This window comes from Oxyura jamaicensis, chromosome 1, assembly GCF_011077185.1.
Source record: "Oxyura jamaicensis isolate SHBP4307 breed ruddy duck chromosome 1, BPBGC_Ojam_1.0, whole genome shotgun sequence".
NCBI classification, from domain to species: Eukaryota; Metazoa; Chordata; class Aves; order Anseriformes; family Anatidae; genus Oxyura; species Oxyura jamaicensis.
In genome coordinates, this window is record NC_048893.1 from 87,778,817 (window position 1) to 87,799,059 (window position 20,243).

General features: G+C 40.0%; 1 protein-coding gene and 1 long non-coding RNA gene across 2 annotated transcripts in view; one reads left to right on the top strand and one right to left on the bottom strand.

Moving 5' to 3' along the window:
- The window catches only part of DCBLD2 (discoidin, CUB and LCCL domain containing 2), a 44,282-nt gene extending 37,805 nt beyond the window's left edge, over positions 1-6,477 (top strand). Inside the window, exons 12-15 of the mRNA XM_035314959.1 lie at positions 458-551; positions 893-942; positions 2,160-2,297; positions 3,343-6,477. Of these exons, the coding sequence (XP_035170850.1) occupies positions 458-551; positions 893-942; positions 2,160-2,297; positions 3,343-3,785 (725 nt within the window). The 3' untranslated portion in view covers positions 3,786-6,477. The remainder of the gene's footprint in view (positions 1-457; positions 552-892; positions 943-2,159; positions 2,298-3,342) is intronic.
- A 220-nt stretch (positions 6,478-6,697) lies between these two features.
- Positions 6,698-7,874, bottom strand: LOC118160350. Its single transcript, XR_004747431.1, has 3 exons — positions 7,767-7,874; positions 7,328-7,390; positions 6,698-6,834 (listed from the first exon to the last, which is right to left on the bottom strand). It is a non-coding gene; the product is annotated as an uncharacterized LOC118160350 (long non-coding RNA).
- Positions 7,875-20,243: the final 12,369 nt, after the last annotated feature.

The window sequence follows — 20,243 nt, forward strand, 5'->3', positions numbered from 1 at the left end:
CAAGTGTAGGCACTGGTGGAGTGTCCTTTGGATAGCAATGGGACAGGATCATTTAATGTCAAGTGAAGAGCCAGCACAGTCAAACAGTGATTAATTGCCAAGGTACTGTGGTATTTCCTTCTCATAGGAGGTTCAAACTTCAGTAGTTGCGTACTCCCGGGCTCTTTGTTAACAACAGAATTCATTGTTCTAATAAAAAATCTAATTTCTACTAGGTCAAAGCTGTTAATCTTGATGAGAAAACTCTCAAAAATACTGTCTGTGCATAAATGTAGGTGAGATGTTAATTACTGTTTAAGCTGTGAGAGCATCCAGTGGGGTAGCTTAGCTTAGCTGGGTGATCCAGTGGGCTAGATGTTACAGATGACAACGACATGCTCTACCCAAGTCATTTTAAAAATAAGAACTGATTTATGAGAAACTCTTGTCTGACACCACTTAATTTAATGGCTTTCAGATGTGGCATTGGCAGCAGTTCTGGTTCCAGTGCTGGTGATGGTCTTCACTACTCTGATTCTTATCTTAGTTTGTGCGTGGCATTGGAGAAACCGGTAAATGAACGGGTTAATAAAAGTACTTTACATGAATGTTAGTTAGTCTGGTGTGTGGGAATTACACAGTCTGCTTGGTGCACACTTCTGGAAGGGACTTTTTCAGAACTGTAGTCTCTTTGTGGGAAATTGTTCATTTGAGTAGCTAGCACAATGAAAAGCACTTCTTCTAAATATTTTCATTTTAAGTGCTTTTACTGAAAACTGATTTTTCCGGGAGCAGCAGACTGGTGCTTTTACTTTAAACTTGACAGCCAGCTACAGCCAAGGTGACACTTGCTGAGCATTAATTCATCTTCCGGTAAGCAGACTAATAAAACACACTTTTTCTTTTCTCACAGCAAGAAAAAAATGGAGGGCACGTATGATCTACCTTACTGGGATCGTGCAGGTAACAGAATGATTTTATGACATCATTTACTTAGCATTCGTGGTGTAAAGTGTTTTTCAAATTGCAGTACCTGACAATTTCCACTAGCAGAAACTTCTCTATGGCTTACTAGCACGGACGGTAGGGACAGTGAGCACAGAGCTTCCTTTCTGAACAGACTTAGCTTTTCTTTCTCTGAACTTTCTTCAGAAATGGAAAATACCAAATACCTCCTGCTCAACCTTAAAGCTCCAGTCTTTTTTTTTTTTTTTTTTTTTTTTTTTTTTTTTAGTAAACAAAGTATAGAATCTCAATTACAAGGAGAGAGGCAAAAATCATCTGTGAGGAATGTTCTTATACATTTCTAGTCACATTTCTGGTACTTTTTTTGTCCTGGAAAAAACCTTTCATCTGGTTGTATGAGGTGTGGTCAGTTTTATCTTTCTTCAGTGTCCTGTTTTAGCGCATGTATCTCCTTTTAGGTGTCTTTGCTGTCCTGTGCCACGTTAACTTAAGGTCAGAGAGTTCCATCGCACAGCACATGCTTTGCAAATATTCTGAATGCTGCTGTGGTGCAGCAGAAAGAGCTGGTGCAGCAGTTGTTTTTTTTATTGTCTGTATGACTGTGCTTCCTTTTTCTGACCCTAAGCTGAAAATTTCTACATCTGTGTTTTTTTCTAGCAGTTTAAGTATAACCTTTATCCTTTAGACAAGAAACCTTTTAATGACCTTATTTTTATTTATTACATGTGGATGTCTGATAGGTCGCAGCATTGTTGCTTTAGCATGTTAGTGTCCTAATATCCTGTATCAAAATGTTGATGATGGATGTGCTTATTTTTCCCCCCACTTATTTAAATGTTCAGTAGGCGGGTCTGTTGTAAAAAAGGACATTGAAATTTGGCAGACTGCATTATCAAAAAATGTTGTTACACTTCTCTGTGGAACCTCTGTGTGCGCTGTCCCATGGGCTGCCTCATACAGCAGTTCTGTAGGTGCTAAGGACTGCAGTGGGAGCAGTCAGACAGGTTGATGGGATGACAGCAATGGTTTCACCTCTTAATCTTCAGGCTGCCATAAAACATTAAAGTACCCCATTAACATGGGATCATGCATGTACTGATAATGGATTTGTTTGCCCACTACTGCAAAATAAAGACGTGGTGTAAAACAGTGTAATAGCTTAAACTACAGTATAGTTGTATCTTTATTTTTATTTTCTTTAAATCCACGCGAAGGGTGGTGGAAAGGAATGAAGCAGTTTCTCCCTACCAAATCAGCAGAACACGAAGAAACGCCTGTACGCTACAGCAGCAGTGAAATCAGTCGGCTAAGACCAAGAGAAGCCCCAGCAGTGCTACAGACAGAATCCGCAGGTACTTTTTTGTTGTTGTTTTATGGACTATGCAATACGTAGAAAATGCCAAAAAATGCCAGGAATTTGGCTATGTTTAATAATTTTCTGGTTGCTCTGGGGAGAAGATGAGAAATGAGTACTTCTGCTGGTAAATGCATTTCTTAAAATGGAAACCTTTTCAGCTCTGCTCTCAGAGTACTATAAATATGTCTTAATTGACTGATGCTGTGATGTGTGTGGATAGACACTGTCCCAAGTTAATGCAGTAACTGAAAGCTGCTGTACTTGTTCTTGATTGTCTCTAGCCAAATTTACATGCATTGAAAACAGTTACCACATTTTCTTTATGCACAAATTGGAAATGTGGCATTTGGTTTCCTATGCTGACAATATGACTAAAATCATCCTCATCATCTGGAAAATGAGGAATTACTGATAACAGCACCTGCCCTTTACTTGAGAACCAGTCATTAGAGGAAGATGACTGCCTCTGCCTTTGGTTCTGTGCTTACGTGAGGGCAGAAATATGCAGACAAGCAGGAATTGCAGCTTCACAGCAGGCAGAATCAATTTTCTCTTTGGCTGCTTGTCTGTTTTTAACACAGCTAGCCAGTTTTCTCACCTCCAGATTTTGTTATTCAGATTAGCTGTCAAACAAAACCATCTCAGCTGACCACGTGCAGGCTTCCCCCCTCATGGGAAAAAACCTCCACCCTAGGGACCACTTCTTATCCAAAGCCAGCCAGGATAATTTCATTTACTTTTAATTTTGCAGGGAAGCATGTTTCAAAAAACTTGGTTTTGAGCAGATTTACAGCATGGGAAATTGTAGCTCACCAGGGAAGAAGTGTAAGCCTGAGAAATCAGGATGTTGTAAGCATAAGCTATCTAACAGCTTTATCTGTGGTGTGAAAATGACTTTTTTTGTGAAAGCACCTGGTTGTGGCAGACAGAGACTGACCACTGGTTTGATCTAGGATTATAATTTCTGTGATGCTGCTGACATTAGTGTGTTGCTGCTCTAAGTGTATTTTTATTTTGTTTTGTTGGTGCTTGCACCGCAGAGTATGCTCAGCCACTGGTAGGGGGCATTGTCGGCACGCTTCATCAGAGATCAACCTTTAAACCAGAGGAAGGGAAGGAAGCAAGCTATGCTGATTTGGACCCTTACAATTCACCGGTACAAGAAGTCTATCATGCTTATGCTGAACCACTACCTATAACTGGACCAGAATACGCAACGCCAATAATCATGGATATGTCCAGTCACCCTAGCACTCCTCTTGGCGTTCCTTCCATTTCCACCTTTAAAGCAGCAGGGAACCAAGCTCCTCCACTGGTGGGAACTTACAATAAACTCGTATCAAGGACAGAGAGCGCATCATCAGCACAGGCGCTGTACGACACGCCCAAGGGGCAGCAGGGGCCAGGCACCGCAGAGGAGTTGGTGTATCAGGTACCGCAGAGCGCAGCCCACTCCGCTGGGAGTAAGGAAGAACTAAGTTAGCTCATGCGTAAGGTAGGATGAAGGCAACTGTGGCTTGTTTTTAAAAGCCAGCTGACGGTATCATTTTTTAATCACACTGTTTTTATATTGTTAGTCTTAAGTAATACAATGTTGAACCAAAAGATGTGGCATTGGAGTCTGGGAAACCAGTAATTCTGCCTTTTCTTAAGCTGTATATATAATTACAGCTTGTCTCTTGCAAAAACCATGGACTTTTTTAAACTACTGTACAATTGTCTGCCAGACATGAGAGAAGAATTCTTCAAGATTAGCTTCAGTAATTCGTAGATGTGAATGATAAATTGGGAGAAACAACTGTTTTAAGTACGAAAGCCAATAATTTTCTGCTAATGGTACTATTTCTGAGGGGAAAAAAGCCCACAATCAGAACTCGTAACTTTCTAAAATTTATACATAAGCGCTATAGCTCCTAAAATAAATGCGTATACAACCTTGAACTCTAAAAATATTATCAGGACTGATGGCAAAAATCCCATTAACTTCACAGCATAAAATAGTCTTGATAGTAGATCGTTCTTTTGGCTTTTGTTCACAGGATTGCTTATCATAGTAATGTTAAGGAACCTGTGTGTTCCTCAAATTTATTGTTGTTAGCCTTCTAAAACTCGAGTCTGCTGCCTATACAGTCCATTTTCTTTTCTGTCTCATCTCCTTAAGCCACTCACTCTTGTTCCCTTCTAGGGATACAGTAGGTACAGTCTCAGTTTTACAAGCAACTTACCTGACAACTGCTTTTGCGTGTTCCCTGCTCAGCGAAGGCTGCTCTGACTAGTGTCTGCCTTCGATTCAAACTTGTGCAAGAAGCTGCCAGGTGTTCGAGGTGACTTGAGTTCGGAGAGGTTCCCGCTCCCTCAAGCGGTATCTGTTGTTGCACGTTAAGATGTGAGCATATACAAAGAACGATATGTATATACTTTTGTGAGTGCTTGAGAAAAGCACACCAATACTCTAACGGTGCATAGTTTGTGTTAATACATGCATTTAGCACATATGGTACATTTTAGCACAATTGGAAAACTTCAGCCCTAGGGCTTTTCTTATGATTGTTCTTAGCAGAAGTATAAAATATTACAAAACCTTTGCTGAGAACAAGTATTGTTCCAAAGAGTGTCAATTTTAGAAGCATTTAATTGAATTTGTATCTTTTTGAATGTTCCAGTTTTCTCTCCTGTAGTCAGTCTTCTTCTTGAGATAACAGACTAGTTTTATCTAGGTAATCACAAAATGAAAACAACGTGGATGTCACTTTTTATCTTGTTAGAAACAAAGCACAGCTTTTTAACATAAGTAGTAGAAAAAAAATCTTAAATAGCTTTAATTTTTATTGTAACAGCACTGTTGGGAGGATGCTGAATTAATTTATAAATGTGAAAATCCCTAGCTGCACACTAGCCCAGTTTTATGGACTTTAATGGTTACTGTTTGTTTCTGTGATATAATTCAAGTCAGCCTTGTTTATTGCCCATGGACTTTGCACGGGGTGGAAAACATCCAAATCCAAACTAAAATACTATTCAAGCCAACTGCCACCATGTGTTTGTTACCAGTATGGGATCCTGACTTAACACTTGAAATTTTTTTTTGCACAGAGGCTATATATAACTTAGTAAACCAAATTTTTACGCTCTGCTACCTTAAAATCCAATTCTACATTTTTTTGATCATGAGAATGATACATTTTTTTTAGATGTGAGAGTCTAAGCCTAAATCTGAATAGGCAAATAAGGTTGGTATGTAGCACCTACTCATGAAAAAGGAAATTCCTGCATATAGGTTGTATTTTTGATGCTACCAAAACAATTTATGCTTGATAAAGCTAGTTTGCAGTCTTTATAGTTTTGCTTAAACAGGTAGGTATGTGTTCTTTCTCATCAGTAGCAATTACGACTCTGAAATTACCTGATTTTATTTGAAAGGTGCAGAAAGCTATTTCTTCTTTGAACCAAGCTGTGACATACTTATTCCAGCCAAGTTAAGAAACATTCAAAGCTTTTAGGCTTAGAAATTCTGCCATAAAAATGAATGGATATGTTCAAGTCAATAAAATTAACACTCTTGGAAATCTGCATTTAATTTTTACTGTAGGCCAGATATGGTATAACTGTGGGTGTACTGTAGGCTAAGATGGTGTAAGAATTAAAGAGGTTCTGTACAGGGAGTTATTTTCAAGCAACCAAATGCAGTTCCATTACCTGAGCAGCGTAAGCTGTTGACTGGAATGGTTGCTTTAAGAATGAAATTAAGTTTCTTTTCTGAAAGAAATGGGTCTTGTGCTTTGCTCCCTGCTTTCAACTTTAATAATTTTATCTTCTAGGGCTAAGATAAGTTTGAATATTGAACATTTGGGCTTAAGATGTATGCTATGAGCTGTTAAACATTGATTCCCAAATGTAATTGCATGACACACCTAAGGTTAGCATTTTCCTGTGTGCAATGCAAGCAGAGGTACATTTAATGGGTCTCTTTTTTTACATGTGAAGACATGAATATAAAATGTATTTCAATCTTGTTTGGCTTGAGTATTCTCCCAGAATGTATGTTCTTACCTCAGCATGTATTGTAGTTGCTCAGTATTTGTATATGTTGCTAGAAATTAGACTGTATAAATAGTGAGTTTTTTAATGTATGTTGAAAAGTATTTTAAATAAATTGTACATACGTATCATGCTCAGTATGTCTGTATTTGACAACCTACTTTCACTAACCTCTAGTTTGGAAATGCAAGGGTTATTTTTTAGCTACCCTATTACATCTGGGCCATTCCCTGCCTCCAGGAGTGACATTATACTGTTTCCTGGCAGTAGGTGTAGGTAGCAACTAGGCAGTGCAGGGAGGAATGTCCTCCTCATGTCACCAACCATTAGAAGCAGTAAACTGACACTTACCAGAGCTCTCCTCGTGGCAGAAATCTGCTGCCGGGGCAAGCGGTATTTTGCAGGCAGGCTCTTCCCTGGAGTTAGCTGATGGCAGAACGCTGGGTCTGTGCTCCCCTCTGAAAACGAGCTGAGACACCACCCAGGCAGCTGCCCTGTGTTAGTGCAAAGAGAAGATCAGGCTCTGGTCCAGTGCAAACCACTGCTTAGGGGCAGAGACAATCCCTCAACACCACTCAGCAGACCACCCCCTCTGTACTAGCAGTCAGCCAGACCATAGATATTTTCCAGTTACTGACAAAAAACCTGCTTTTGCTTTCAAAACTTGCCCATTCTTTACCTTACCTCTTGCACTACAGTTCCTAAAATAAGAAAATAATTATTACTATTTTTTTTTGCAAGTACAAGGTTAAAATTGGATCCTGAATAGCTTAGTCAAGCCTTTGTCAATGCCTGAGCTTGTCAAATTTAAATACTCCTTGCACCATTACCAGCAGACTACATCAAGCCTCCCTGCGTGCACTGACCATTATTCTAGGAGGCCTGTTCTCAAACGCGACAGGTAACTGTGCAAGACAGAACACATGCTAATTCCTTCGATGTCTCTGTACCTTGTTAAATATACACGTTGTGGGAAAAACAACTTACCTGTAATAAAAGCTGATACTGCAGCTTGTGCTGTCTCAACATCACGTTTAAGGTTTTCCACACCTTGGGTGAAGTGGAGGCAGGAAAAAAATGGAAGCAGAAATGTATCTAGATTTCTGAAAATGGTTAAGAATTAGCAAACATCCTAGTATTGCATACCTTACTGTGTATGCGAGTCTCCTGAAGAAAAAAAAAAAGATTATTATTTGTTACTTTTCCACTAATGCTGGGAGGTAATAGCAAAAGCTCAGGAGACGTGCTTAAGTTAAAAGGCAAAATATTCTGTTCACTACACAAACAGAGCATTATTTCTAGGGAAAAAAAGTTCCTGAAAACTTAAAACTTTTCACATAAACAAAATTTGTCCATTAGCCCTAAGTGAACACTGAGTGTTCACGCTTACACTGTGTCATTCTATACTGATGAGAACAAAACATACCTTACACTTGCAGCAAACTCATCTCCTCCTGCAGTGGGAGTGTCTCTGCAAGCTGAAGGAAACTCCTGTCCCTATACTGCACACTTCAACTTTCTTTTAGCAGTAAAAAAAACACACATTACTCAAAATGTGTGATGCTGATCTGTGAGGAGAGTAGCAATAAGGAATTTTTAATGTATGTTAAGTGACAATCCTGGTAAGGCCAGCTTGGTTGTCGCATCACACTTTTTCTTAGGTAGATCTTAAAACGGTTATTGATAATGCAATCAAATACACCATGGTTCATCTTTCCCAGCTATTAAATATTATGAAACCACAAATTTTCATCTGAAAATTTGAGAAAATGGTGTTAGTGTCCAGCACACCACATTGTTTATACCAACTGCTGGTTCTGCTGCCTTGCAAAAGGGAAAGAAAATGCTGTTTTCACAGATAATGACAGTACTGCACGTGAAATTGGAAGGATGGCTTCTACCTGCATTCACATTTACATGGCAGAAGCAACTTCCAAGTGCACTTCTGTCTGCATGCTGAAACTATTCAGAATAGCTACACAAACAACTCTATGGTCAAATAACAATGGAATTGCAATCTAAGAACAAACTTGACAAGAAATAACAGTGCAATTCCTTTTTGCTTTTTTACCTTTGTTTGTGGCTTTAAGGAAGACAGGGTCCAGAACAGTCAGGATGCTATTGGAGAAGAAAGTCAAAGTGGAAACCTACAGTCAGGTTTCACACTAATACAATGCAGTAATGCTTCTATTCAGAGTGAACATATGTAGAAAACCAAAGACTTCCTCAAGCAATAATTCTCTAATCTTGCAGCTTGCTTGCACTACTGCATGTTTGTCAGACAGTTTATGGCCTATTATAAAATCTTACATTATTTCTTAAGTGCCTGCAGGTCACTTGCCTTGCTCCTGAACATGGCGCAGCTTCACATGGTTGTAGCTCTTCCAAAGCAAACTTTTGGTGACAATGAAATTTGTGCCAGAGACCGTTCTGCTCAAGGAGGCTCTTCCACATTGGACATATCCTAGGACATGATTCATTCTGAAACAAAAAAAAATAATAATTGAGTCTTAACAGCAGAAAGAAAGAAACAATATTTTGTGTATCAAACATCTAATATGCATTTAAACAGTTGATAAAAATGCATGTACAATTGATCAAAGTATCTATTAAGTAAGTCAAATAAATAGGTCTAGTGCAAACCATTCTGAAGGTTTATTTTGAAACACCTCAAAAGTAGATTCAAAGATATGTTCTATACTACTTTACCTTCATAAATCCTGGTGGATTTTTTCTGCATTAAAATATATAAATAAATAAATAGATAAGTAAATAAAAGCAACCTTGTTTCTACAAAAATTGCTTTGTCAGGTCACTTTACCCATCTCTGAAATAGACCACATTGCTAATATCAGTAGCAGCTGTAAGCAGGATTTGGTAACAAAGTTAAAGCTCAAGTTGTAAATGACTATAGTCATTGGTAAGCCTTTGTCTTAGTGTCTCACCTGGGAAGTGGGATGTCCAGCCAGCACTGTGACTACCTGCTGCTGCTCTGGTGTATTCTTAGCTCCATGGTTAGTAGCGACCCAGGTGCTGCACCTGGAAGCTGCTGTGTCCTCTCTTATGCACAGCAAACACCCAAGTGCTGAGGGAAGCGCTGACCTCACAGCCTGGTCAGCAAAACAGCCAAACAGCACAGCAACATACACACTTGCGGAAGATTTCCCTTGCTCTCACAAAAAGTCCTCAGCTGTACTAAAAAATACCACCAATGAGCTGCTGAAAATTTTGCACCAATAATCATTTCACATTAAGGAAAAGAGCAACTTTCAGCATTCATCTTATACAGCTTCTCACTCACTGTGAATTACTACCATTTCTACAAATTTTTGTATTTTCTTCCATTGTATCAGTGGGAGAGCCATTGCCTGCTGTACGTACCAATGTAGGCTGCTGCGTAGTAGTAGGAAGCACTCCTTTGGGTTTCCATCCCCAAGCCATCCACTTTAAAAAGGGGGAAAAAATAAAAAATAGTGTAAGAATGCTCTTTCAAGTTTGGCTGAATATGGCCTTTGACTTCTGGCAAGGAAAGGGCAGAGCAAATAATGCAGGAAGTCTCAACTTGTTCAAGAAAAGACTATACAAAGGGTTTGAAAAAGATCTGTGGTCAGTCAAGTAGTTCCTTCAGTGCAAGCAAAACATAAGGATGCAGCAGCCCCTGCCAAGGCTTGTTATTCTTACAAAGCTCCTCGGAAAAGAAAGCAGGTGGAGGCAGAGAGAAGAAAAAAGTGCAGTGGAAGATCTATCTGTCACAATGCACACACCAAGACTGCATTAATAGTACTGAAAAGCCAGTTGCACTACCTGACATGTCAACAACTGCAAAATCCTGCAGTCCTGATTGTAGTATCAACATGGATGGTATAAAGGGTAAGCCTTGTTCACCAGTTAAATGACATTCTTCAGCTGCCGAAGTCATGAGAAAGCTGTTTTGCATTTTGTGAAACAAAAAGACAAGGGAAAGAGTTTTTCATAGCAATGATTAGGAACAATTGAGGAATGGCTACGAAGAAAACAGAGCAGAGGGAATTTTAAATGATTAAGACCTTTAACACAGTATTTTTGTAGCTGTTTAAGATCAAAAGGCAGACAAGTTTCACACATACCTCTAAGAGGCAATAAGGAAAGCAATTAAGAGCAGGGTGCAAACAAATGAGGAACACCAGCAGTATTTTATACTCCTTCATACTTAAAAGGGAGAGAAAGCAGAACCTCACTTTTAGCTGCAAAACCCAGTGCAAGTAGAAGACTCGTGAAATTACTTTAAAACCAGACTGGTCTGTCACATAAAACATTCTAAAAAGAAACTGACCAGAGAAAATAAGAAGGTCTTTTATGATTATCTACAGTTCAAATTCTACCACTGGTGGCTGAAAAGATCCCGTCAAGATCATTTGGTGCCTATAATGGCTAGTCAGGTACTTGGAATGGTAACTGTAAGGCAAGGTTTTTCTTACAAGGAATCAGGTTACACAAAAACACCAAAACTAACAATTGGTGACTGTCTCACACTTCTCTGCCTGGGCTAAAATACTGATGTCATGCATTCGGTTTAATGTTTTACCAGTTTCACTCAGGCTTGTTCCGGCTGTAGTTCATTCTAATAAACAGTATGGCTAACTGAGCAGTAACGGTGGAGGTTGCAATAGACAGGATCTATTATTTACTTAGAAAAAGATGCCGCCACATCAGGAGGTATCCTCTGGAAAGTGGAAGCAACTAAGCCTTCCTGGGAGGCGTGCAGCCTCCAGGCTGCAGGGCGGGACAAAGCACAAGGAGAGGAGCTCCGAAAGGGGCCCTGCAGTTCGGCCAGAGCCCACGCAGAGGAGCAGGTTGCTGACAGGCACTGCCACCCTGCACAAGTGGCCGCCAGAGCATCCAACAGGCAGCAGAGTGTCAAACGCAGGCAGCATGGAAACAAAGCTCGAAACCAAGCTCAAGCTGAACCAAACTGAAACCTATACTACGATAACAGGATTTATAGTGTCTTTATGTGCTTTGCCTTAGTCACTTTATTCCCTCCTTTTTAAGTTGCTCCAGGATTTTGAATTGAAAAGCCCTTCTGCTCTTTAGGAAGCTTATGGAAAGTTGAGGTCCAGGGAAATCCAACACAGAGCTCTACCCCATCACAAAGCTGCTCCAGAATTTGCATAGGAATTGAGATAGAAACGTATAATTTACATTCACTACAGTCTAGCATGTACAATACCTTAAACAGAAGTGCAGAAAGACATGAAAACAGTACCTGTCTTGAACTGCTATTTGATGTACTGTTCAATCTCATGACACAGCAGAGAGAACGTCTGGTTCAAGGAACCTTTGCTGAGGTTCACGACTTGCTTGTAGCTCCAGCTGTGAAGACAAAGTAGTATTCTGTATCAGATATAACAGCATTGTAAAACACACACAAATGTAACTCATTTGGACATATGGGACAGGTATGACAATATATTCAGGACTCATTCAGGATTGCAATTGCAGAACAAAACCGGGAACATTCTCCAGACACTGAGATAAAATACTGCAAACAAGCCTTTTTCTTCAGATTTTATGACAACAATTTTGGAACAAAACTGAAATGATGGAAAAAACAAAATCCCAGAGGATGTCCCTAAGCTACCTATATTAAAAAGAAACTTAATCCAGCAGCTCTTTCTGTGCAGGACGACCGATCAATTGGAAGTAAAAACTTGTATTCCTCAGTGAAGCTCAAATGTTTCACAGCTTTAAGAGGTTTCCCAGCCCCAGTTTCATGCAACAAGAAAGCATTATACTGGTCTAAAAACTCAGTTATGTACAAAGTGAGTTATGTACAAAGTGAGAACCAAAATGAGGTTCATAGCTCTCAGCCCACATAACAGCATTTTAGCTACAACCATTGAAAGTCATCTTCCTTCAGGAAAGTGTGCAAAAAGAACTCATGTCACTATCCTCAACTAATTACGCAGCATCCTGTCTTAAGTCATAGCTGGTACAATAAACACCATATAAATAGGCATGCACCACATACAGTATGCAGTGTTCAGTTCTAGTAGGTAAATTGCACAACAGAAATATTTTAGAGATTCTTACAGTAATAATAATACACTAGTTACTACAGAATAGCAGTCTTCCAAACACTGACAAATCCTTCAAGAAAAGTACATGCAGAAAACAACACTGCCCTGTATTTTTTCTACACAGTAGAGGAAGATGGAACCATGTACATGAAGAACTGTCTCCTACATAAAGCAAGCAAAAATGGTGATTATTAAACCAAACTTCTCTCATAAAACTACACCTCCACTGGCAGTATTCCCACTTAAAACAGTGGCAGATATTACATTTGTCCGCATTGAGAGACTGAAACCATTATTCGTAATTCCAAGTTTTAATGATTTTTGCATCTGCATCAGATTTTAAACACATTCAGTAATGAAATGAATAGCCAAGTGATACTCAACACTAATAACGCTGTCTGCAAAATGAGTTCCCAGTGACTCAACTTCAAAGACCACTAAATACAACTATATTAATATTATCAAAACTTGTGCTTACTTCCAAATTTGACTTTTTTTAAGGCATTTGTATGGCTGAGTTAGCATTATATAGTTCCAAAAATATTTTTTGCATAGGTCACAATACCAGCCTTCCCATAAATTCAAAGATAACCTCCCTTGTCACTGCTTTTTCATTTTCTGTAATGGCAACAGAACTTTGGACATCAATAGAGTCTAACATATGTTGGCATAGCTGACCTTTTTCCTTACTATATATTTGAGACACTTGTTTTCCTCTAAGTCCGCACCCCCAATAACTTCTCTGATTTATCAGAGTCTAGAGGATAGGTGCATCGCAGTTCAAATGAGTAGGCCCAACTATACCATTTGAATCCTCCTTCATAAATAACCCACAGCTTAAAAGCTTTCTCTAGTGATGAATTACTTTGTTGATAAAAAGAGAGGAGGGTATGAGGAAGCTGTTTTCCTGTGTGAACAATGCAGATTTATTTCACTTTGGGGATGTTTTTCTGAAAAAGATCTATTTCTGAAACATCAGTTTTCTGCAGGATCTTTGATGCAGGACCTCTCAGAGACAGCAGAATGACATGCAGAGTTCCAAAATTCTGCATGTTCAATTTAACACTATTTCAACAAGACTGTTTTTTTCCTTTTGTTTTACATTATAAGATGCACTTGAGAAACTATTTTCAAAATATGCAATTCTAACACAGATATTTCCAAAATACCTTCACTCAAAGAGCTAAAAATATGCTTACCTGGTATTCCTTTTTGCATGTCTTCAGACTTTGATCACGTAGAAGCTGAAATGGTTTGCATGTCTTCTCACCATGAAGCTTCACATAGAAGCAAATAGAAATTTAACACTAAAAAGCTAATCTTCTTTACCCTGTCTTCTATAAACACATGCATGAAGAATGTATTTACAATACTTGCTTACTTATGTAGTTACATGCTTTAAGTAGTTCTATTTCAAGATTGTGCTAGAGTTCTGAAAAATAAAAACAAGCCCTTATTTTTACATAACTTGAGGAAAAAGAGCACCTGAAACAACATTTTTCCTGCACAAACCACTTATATAAAAATGCCACTGTCTTACTCATTTTTTTCCTATACGTTTGCAAGCTAGTTTTGCCACAAACTCGAAGTTTATTTCCTCATAGCATTGACACCATGGAAACAAAACAAGCAGATTCTGTTACCAGCTACTTTGAGGCTGATGAGCAAAATAAGATCCTGATTTTATAATCTAAATATGTAATGGTGAATGCTTATAAAAATCCCTACTGAGTCAGACTTAAAAAAATATTTTTCCATTTAAAGCTATGATTACCCATAATCAGAATTCAGTTGTTGTTTTCATATCAAATAAAAGAGGTATTATTCATCTCAGAACATCATTATTTCTATTAAAAACACTTTATACTTTTATTAATATTATTAAGATACGTTAGTAGTACATCTTTTCATTAACAAAAGTATTTTCATATGAAAGGTATATTCAAAAGGCCTTAAAAATAAGTGAATCAGAGACTTCTTGGATTTTCTACTAAAAAAAGGGAAGAGCCTGGCAAATGCCAGGATCAATCCAACATTTTCCTCTTAGGCACTTCATTGACCAGTGAGGCTCACACATGGTATGTGTGAATTGAGTTTGGAAGGAAGCATACATTTTTTAGGCTTACAAAACAAAACAATTTCCCTGGCTCTTTTCTAGTGAACAATAAACGGTGCCCAAATATGCCTCGTCCATATACAGGCATCTGGAATAGCTAAAACAGATGCAGACATGTTGACTTAGTGATGCAAATCTCAACCTAGAAGATACCTGATTAGATGTGGTGTGTTGCTTGTGATCGCTTGAACGTGGTTACCACATTGTATCATCTGATTGCCAGGCTTTCATTTCACTCCTTCCTAGCACATAGCTGGCACTGAAAACTGCTACTAAACTAGATGGCTATAGAAATGGTCATTCTTACGTTATTCCTGTTGCCTAATGCCACTTGTGATTTGAAAGTCCCTAAGCTTGCAGCACAGCGGCTGTTTGTACATTAGGTCCAAACCAGCTGTTGTCTGACCAGGCAGAAAACACAAAACAGTTAAAAAGCAAGGCACGGCACTCTGTCCACAAACACACAGTGCCGAAGCAGGGATGACCCAACACTGGGACTGCGCACAGTACCACAGGCCCCCACTGGGACATTCGCAGGGGCTGGTACCCACGGACCCAGCGCTGGGCACACCAGAAGAGCTCACCTGCTGCCTCAGGCGAGGTGCAGCCCAACGTCCCTTCACGGCTCCGCAACCGCCAGCACCCGGCCCGCCCGAGCCGCCCCCTGACATGGCGGCGATTCCCTCCCGCCTCAGACAACGTTCCACGAGCGACCGTTGCCGCCACGCGCCGACCGTTGCTGCCGCGTGCCGCCAGCTTCTCGAGCCCCCATTGGCTACAATCTGCACCTCTCCTCCCGCCCGCCTCTCCCCCATTGGCTCTCTGCCCCGCCGATCGGCGCAGGAGCCCGCCCCCCCCCCCGGCCATCTGCACGGGTGGCGGCCCCGCGAGGGAGCAAAGGCCAGGAGCAATGGGGAACTCGGCAGATGGGTGCTACAGCTGCCAAACCCAGGGCTCCTCTGCTGACAGTACTGTTACATTCCATCCCATTAAAAATGGACACAGCCACAGTATGGCGCAGTTCTGGACAAAGCTGGCATCAACCAACCACCTTTCCCTAGTAAAAGAGCAATGGTTTTACTCTTAGGACAATAAAGTCTGAAGAACAAGTACACTAAAGACTTAAATACAACAGGCTTCCCTTTTTCATTGCTTTCTGGGAGAATCATGCTCAGCCCACACATATCCTCCTCATGATAACTTCTGAGTGAAGTTTGGCTGAGGAAAACTTGCCAACATGTTGGTGGTATTTACATTGGTAACTTCTACGAAATCTGTAGGGTAAATGCAGAACAAAGGCCCCCTTACTTCTGAGGGAAAGCCTCCAGGAACATTTCTGTAAAAACATGAAACTGTCCAAGTCCCCCCAGCCATACTGAATGCTCCAGCCCTGACCAGCCCTTAAATCTGCCATGGGATGACGTGCAGCCTGGGCAAAACAGGCTTCGTGAGCTTCACAGGTTACTACTACTTGCCTTTCTTGATATTGTACTATTTCAGTACCAGCACCAGGCAAACAAACTACGCGAAGCAGAAGTGACCCAAACAGAGTAAAGACAGCATTAAAAATACATGGCTTAAGCTGCCTCGTCACTTAAGAGCTACTGGTCCTCTTATAAAAGAAGCACAGCCTGGGATCCAAAGTAGAGACAACTCCATTACCTTTGGTACACTACTGAAACTTTAAAATTATATCCACCCCATAGAAAGGGAGTATTTTTTCATCAAGCAACTATTGAATCAAAGTAATTCCTGAAAATAATCAATCTTTCAAAACACTAGGAACACTTAAAGTTACACCTGACATATTTTTACCTCATTTCTTTCTACAACATGATCACTATCACCTCTTCGGTGTTTATAAGAATTCCTGACAAAACAGGTAAGTTTCAGGGCAAACCCCCAATTTTAAAAGGTGTATTTACATACATGTTGTGAGACATTCCATCGCATTTCAATCAAAATCCAAAAAAGCCAAAAATGATGAAAGTGCCCAAAAGGCTTGTGCACTGTCTTCTGATTTTCTTACCTCCCTTTGAAAAGCAACTCTTGACCTTTTTAGTTAAGACTTGGCTTTCCACTAGTTGCCTGAGGTGAAGTTAGGAACTCAGAAATCTGAATGATAAATTCCTCAAGCTACAGCCTGAAAGTCATTGGCACAATTACAGTTTATACATCTGTTAAGCAATTCTTGTATTTAATTCATTTTATCAGTAACAAAAATATGCAAAGATAAAATCTTATCTATAGATTTTCTTCTTAGCTCATCAGCTTCATTCAGGATCAATGCCTTTTTTATGATTAACTGCAAAGCCAGAAACAACATGAGAAATGCATGAAGAAAGCTTGTTGAAATACTTTGTGATCATTGCTAGATCTCATGAGACCCAGCAACTGTGATCTTATAACATGGAAATTTGCCTGTAAGTACTGGATTTTTTTTCCTTACCCAACACAGCAAAGAAAAACTCATACAGTCTGCAGTCAGGACAGAGATGGCTGTCACCAAAATTACATGTGAGCACAGCTGATGCTTCTCTGTCCTAAATTCTCATCTCCAGTCCTGGCTCATTATCATCAGAAGGTAACACTAGGAAGACCTTAGATAGAGAAACCTAACTGCTTTATAGGCTAATTCTTGTAATGTTCGGCTGATTACTCACTGATTATTCTTGCACTATTCTTTACTTTTAGAGATTTTAATTTAAAGTAACAGTGTTGCAGTCACAGTAACACATTGAGCATAGAACCAGGGTTAAAAAAAAAAAAAACAACAAAAACAACAACAACAAAAAAAAACAGTAAAAATCGAAGTAAGTTTCACAAAACTGACAGTACTCCAAAAGACACTTTCTGTGTAAATTCCATTTGTAAATAAAATTGCAAAGATCTGAACTAAGACAGGTCAGCAAAATGTAATGAGCTAACAAAAGCATTCATGCCACACATGCTTTATCCACAGACTGCTGTTCTGTGCATTATTTTATCAGCCTCCACAATAAACTGCATGCTGCTAATTCACATAGCACTGCCCTGGTGCTCTTCACACTCCCTTACCTTTCTACCTTTCTGTAATTCTGCATGCAGCTCAGACCACCAGCTAGGTCCGATGCATGGCGAGCCATGAAGACGTCCTGACAACACACACTTATTTCAGCGTAACGCCCCGGAGGGGTCCCAAACTCCACTTGGACAGCCCGAACTGGGATGGCACAGGCCAGCGAAAGCCAGCCCATGCAGGAACTGTACCCTCATTACACCACTTCAGACACATTCTGCCACCCACCAGGATGAAGCACCAACAGCATCAAGTGCTAAATCACGGCTTCCGCTGGCACTGGGGGACACAGCGCTGCTGTCCCCTGCCGCTGTGACAGATTCCTTGGCACACCCGCCAAGGGGAGGGATGTTATGAGCTGCAGATGTTATTATTGTCCTGAGCTGTTGTGAAGTCTCTCTTTGCACTGTCTAATATTAAAAATAAAATAATAGCTGCCACACTGTACCTCAGAGGCAGTGACAGCAGCTTTGTACATGTCCCCCAAATGTTAACTTGTTATGACAAATGGGGGTAGGGGCAGGGTTAGACACCAATTCCCTCCCTTCTCCTTTTACCCACTCCATTTTTCTTGACACATTTCTTCTTACAGTGTGTCCAGGTTCACTGTTGCTAAGAATACAGTCTGTCTAAAACCCAGAGATTCATATAAGCAATCTGAGAAACCTCAAGAACTTTTAACCTAATCTTCGACCCTGAATCCCCTGCTATTATAACTGGGTTAGCAGAGCTGTTAATGGAACATTTTCTCATGATGCACAGGAATCATGATGGTAAAAAGGCAGGTAACTTGGGATAGCTGCATCTGACACAGTAGAAAACCTCATTTTTTTACAAGTTGTTTTTTAGTTGCTTCAGTTTGGAAGGGATCATTTCAGGCACTTTAATGCAGATACAATAGCTGCAATTGCATGGGAGTGTAACTAGATGACCTTTTTTTGATCTCTACCAAACCATTTCAAGTAGTTTCTTGTGAACTACTAATTCTGAAGGAAACATAGAACAACAAAGCAAGGTGTTTCCAAAATGAGCCATACTTCCCCTGGACCCGAAGCTACTAAGGGAGACAGGTGTTAAAGATGTTTAATTCAGAAGCTCTTCCAGCTCCCACCCCTAGACTCTCTGGCGCCTTGGTCACCCTGCTCCCGAGACCTGGGCCTGGCTGCCATTTCGAACACTTCCATTTCCAAAACACAGCCTTGCAGTAGGAAGCCTGAAAGTCTAATCCTGGGCCCAAGAGAGACTTTACAGTTATACAGTTCCTCCCACCTAACAGTAACGGCGAAAGAGCCACCTGCAATCCTCTCCCAAAGATAGTTCTACTCAAAATCTCTTCTTGTGTTCAGTAGAGGCTGTAGGTCCACTACATCTAATAGGAGCCAGAAAAAGAAAAGGGTATTTGGCAACTTTTACTTTTTGGTGTTTCCCAAGTGGTATGCAACTTGCAAGGTAATTACCTTTTGATATCATTTAATATTGCCTCTACTTGCACTAGACCACAATGTCGTTTTCCTCTCCTAGTTGGTCATATGGGGAAAGAGAGAAAAATTTATCATGCGCTCATGAAATGTAAGCAAAAGCCAAACAAGCCTCACTCTCCCTTTGCTTGGCTTCCCGTAGCCTGAGGAGAGAGCAGGACACAGAGCAAACAAAAACTGCTCTACAACCCCTCCCTTGCACACAGGCCACCAAGGCAAAGGCAGCTGCCCAAGGCACTCCCAGCTCGCAAGAAAATTGTTCTTGGAATTGTAGGGAATAATGCAATTAGAGAGAACTGAGTCAAAACACCTTATCTCAAAAACTAAGTGCTGTACTTCAGAGTGCATGTACCATCCACAGAAAACCAGTAAGTTTTGTTTACTTAACTTGACTGCTCCCCAGAGGTATATTGGGTTTATAGATCACATCAGGACACACCATCCTATGGCATCTCAGCCAAATTTCTTTGCCTCCTATCCAAGAGCAAATAAAGTACTTTGCCCCTACCACCATTCTTCCCCTGTGAAAGCACAGTTTTATTTTCAAAGCAGCTTTCTCCATACTTCACAGCATACTGCTCTCAACCAAGGAGGATAGCACCTTCTTATCATGTGAAGCAAGTGCTTTCTCTCATTTCAGATGTAAACTCAAATCCGAAAATTATCAAAATTTTCCAAGCCCTCCCTTTCCTGAAGCGTTCTCTGTGAATTTACTCTGGTATTAGTTTGATTTCTTAGAAAAAGGAAATGGGTTTTAACACTGTAATGCATCATTAAAATACATGGTGCTCCATCCACATACTATTGTTAATATCACAATGCAACACAGCTGTTTATATAAAACAGATTCACCATGTAACTAATTTTTCCAGATTCTATAGGTCTGTGATCATGCTAATCTGTTTCACATGAAGGACTCATCCCTTAGCTTTTTAGATGAGATAAGCAAATCTTTATGTTTAGACAGGAAAAAAAAAAAAAAAAAAAAAAAAAAACAAGCATCCAGATACTGGATGTATGTGTGTGGAATTGTAAAGCCTGAAAAAGACTTGGAAAAATTCTGTAACTGAAAGGCTACTGAAATATCCTATAATTCCTGCTTCAGTTTTATGTCTCAGTTTTATGTCTCTCTATATAGATGTATATATATATACCATTAATGAAATTCAACCCTAAAAGGGAGCTGGCAACC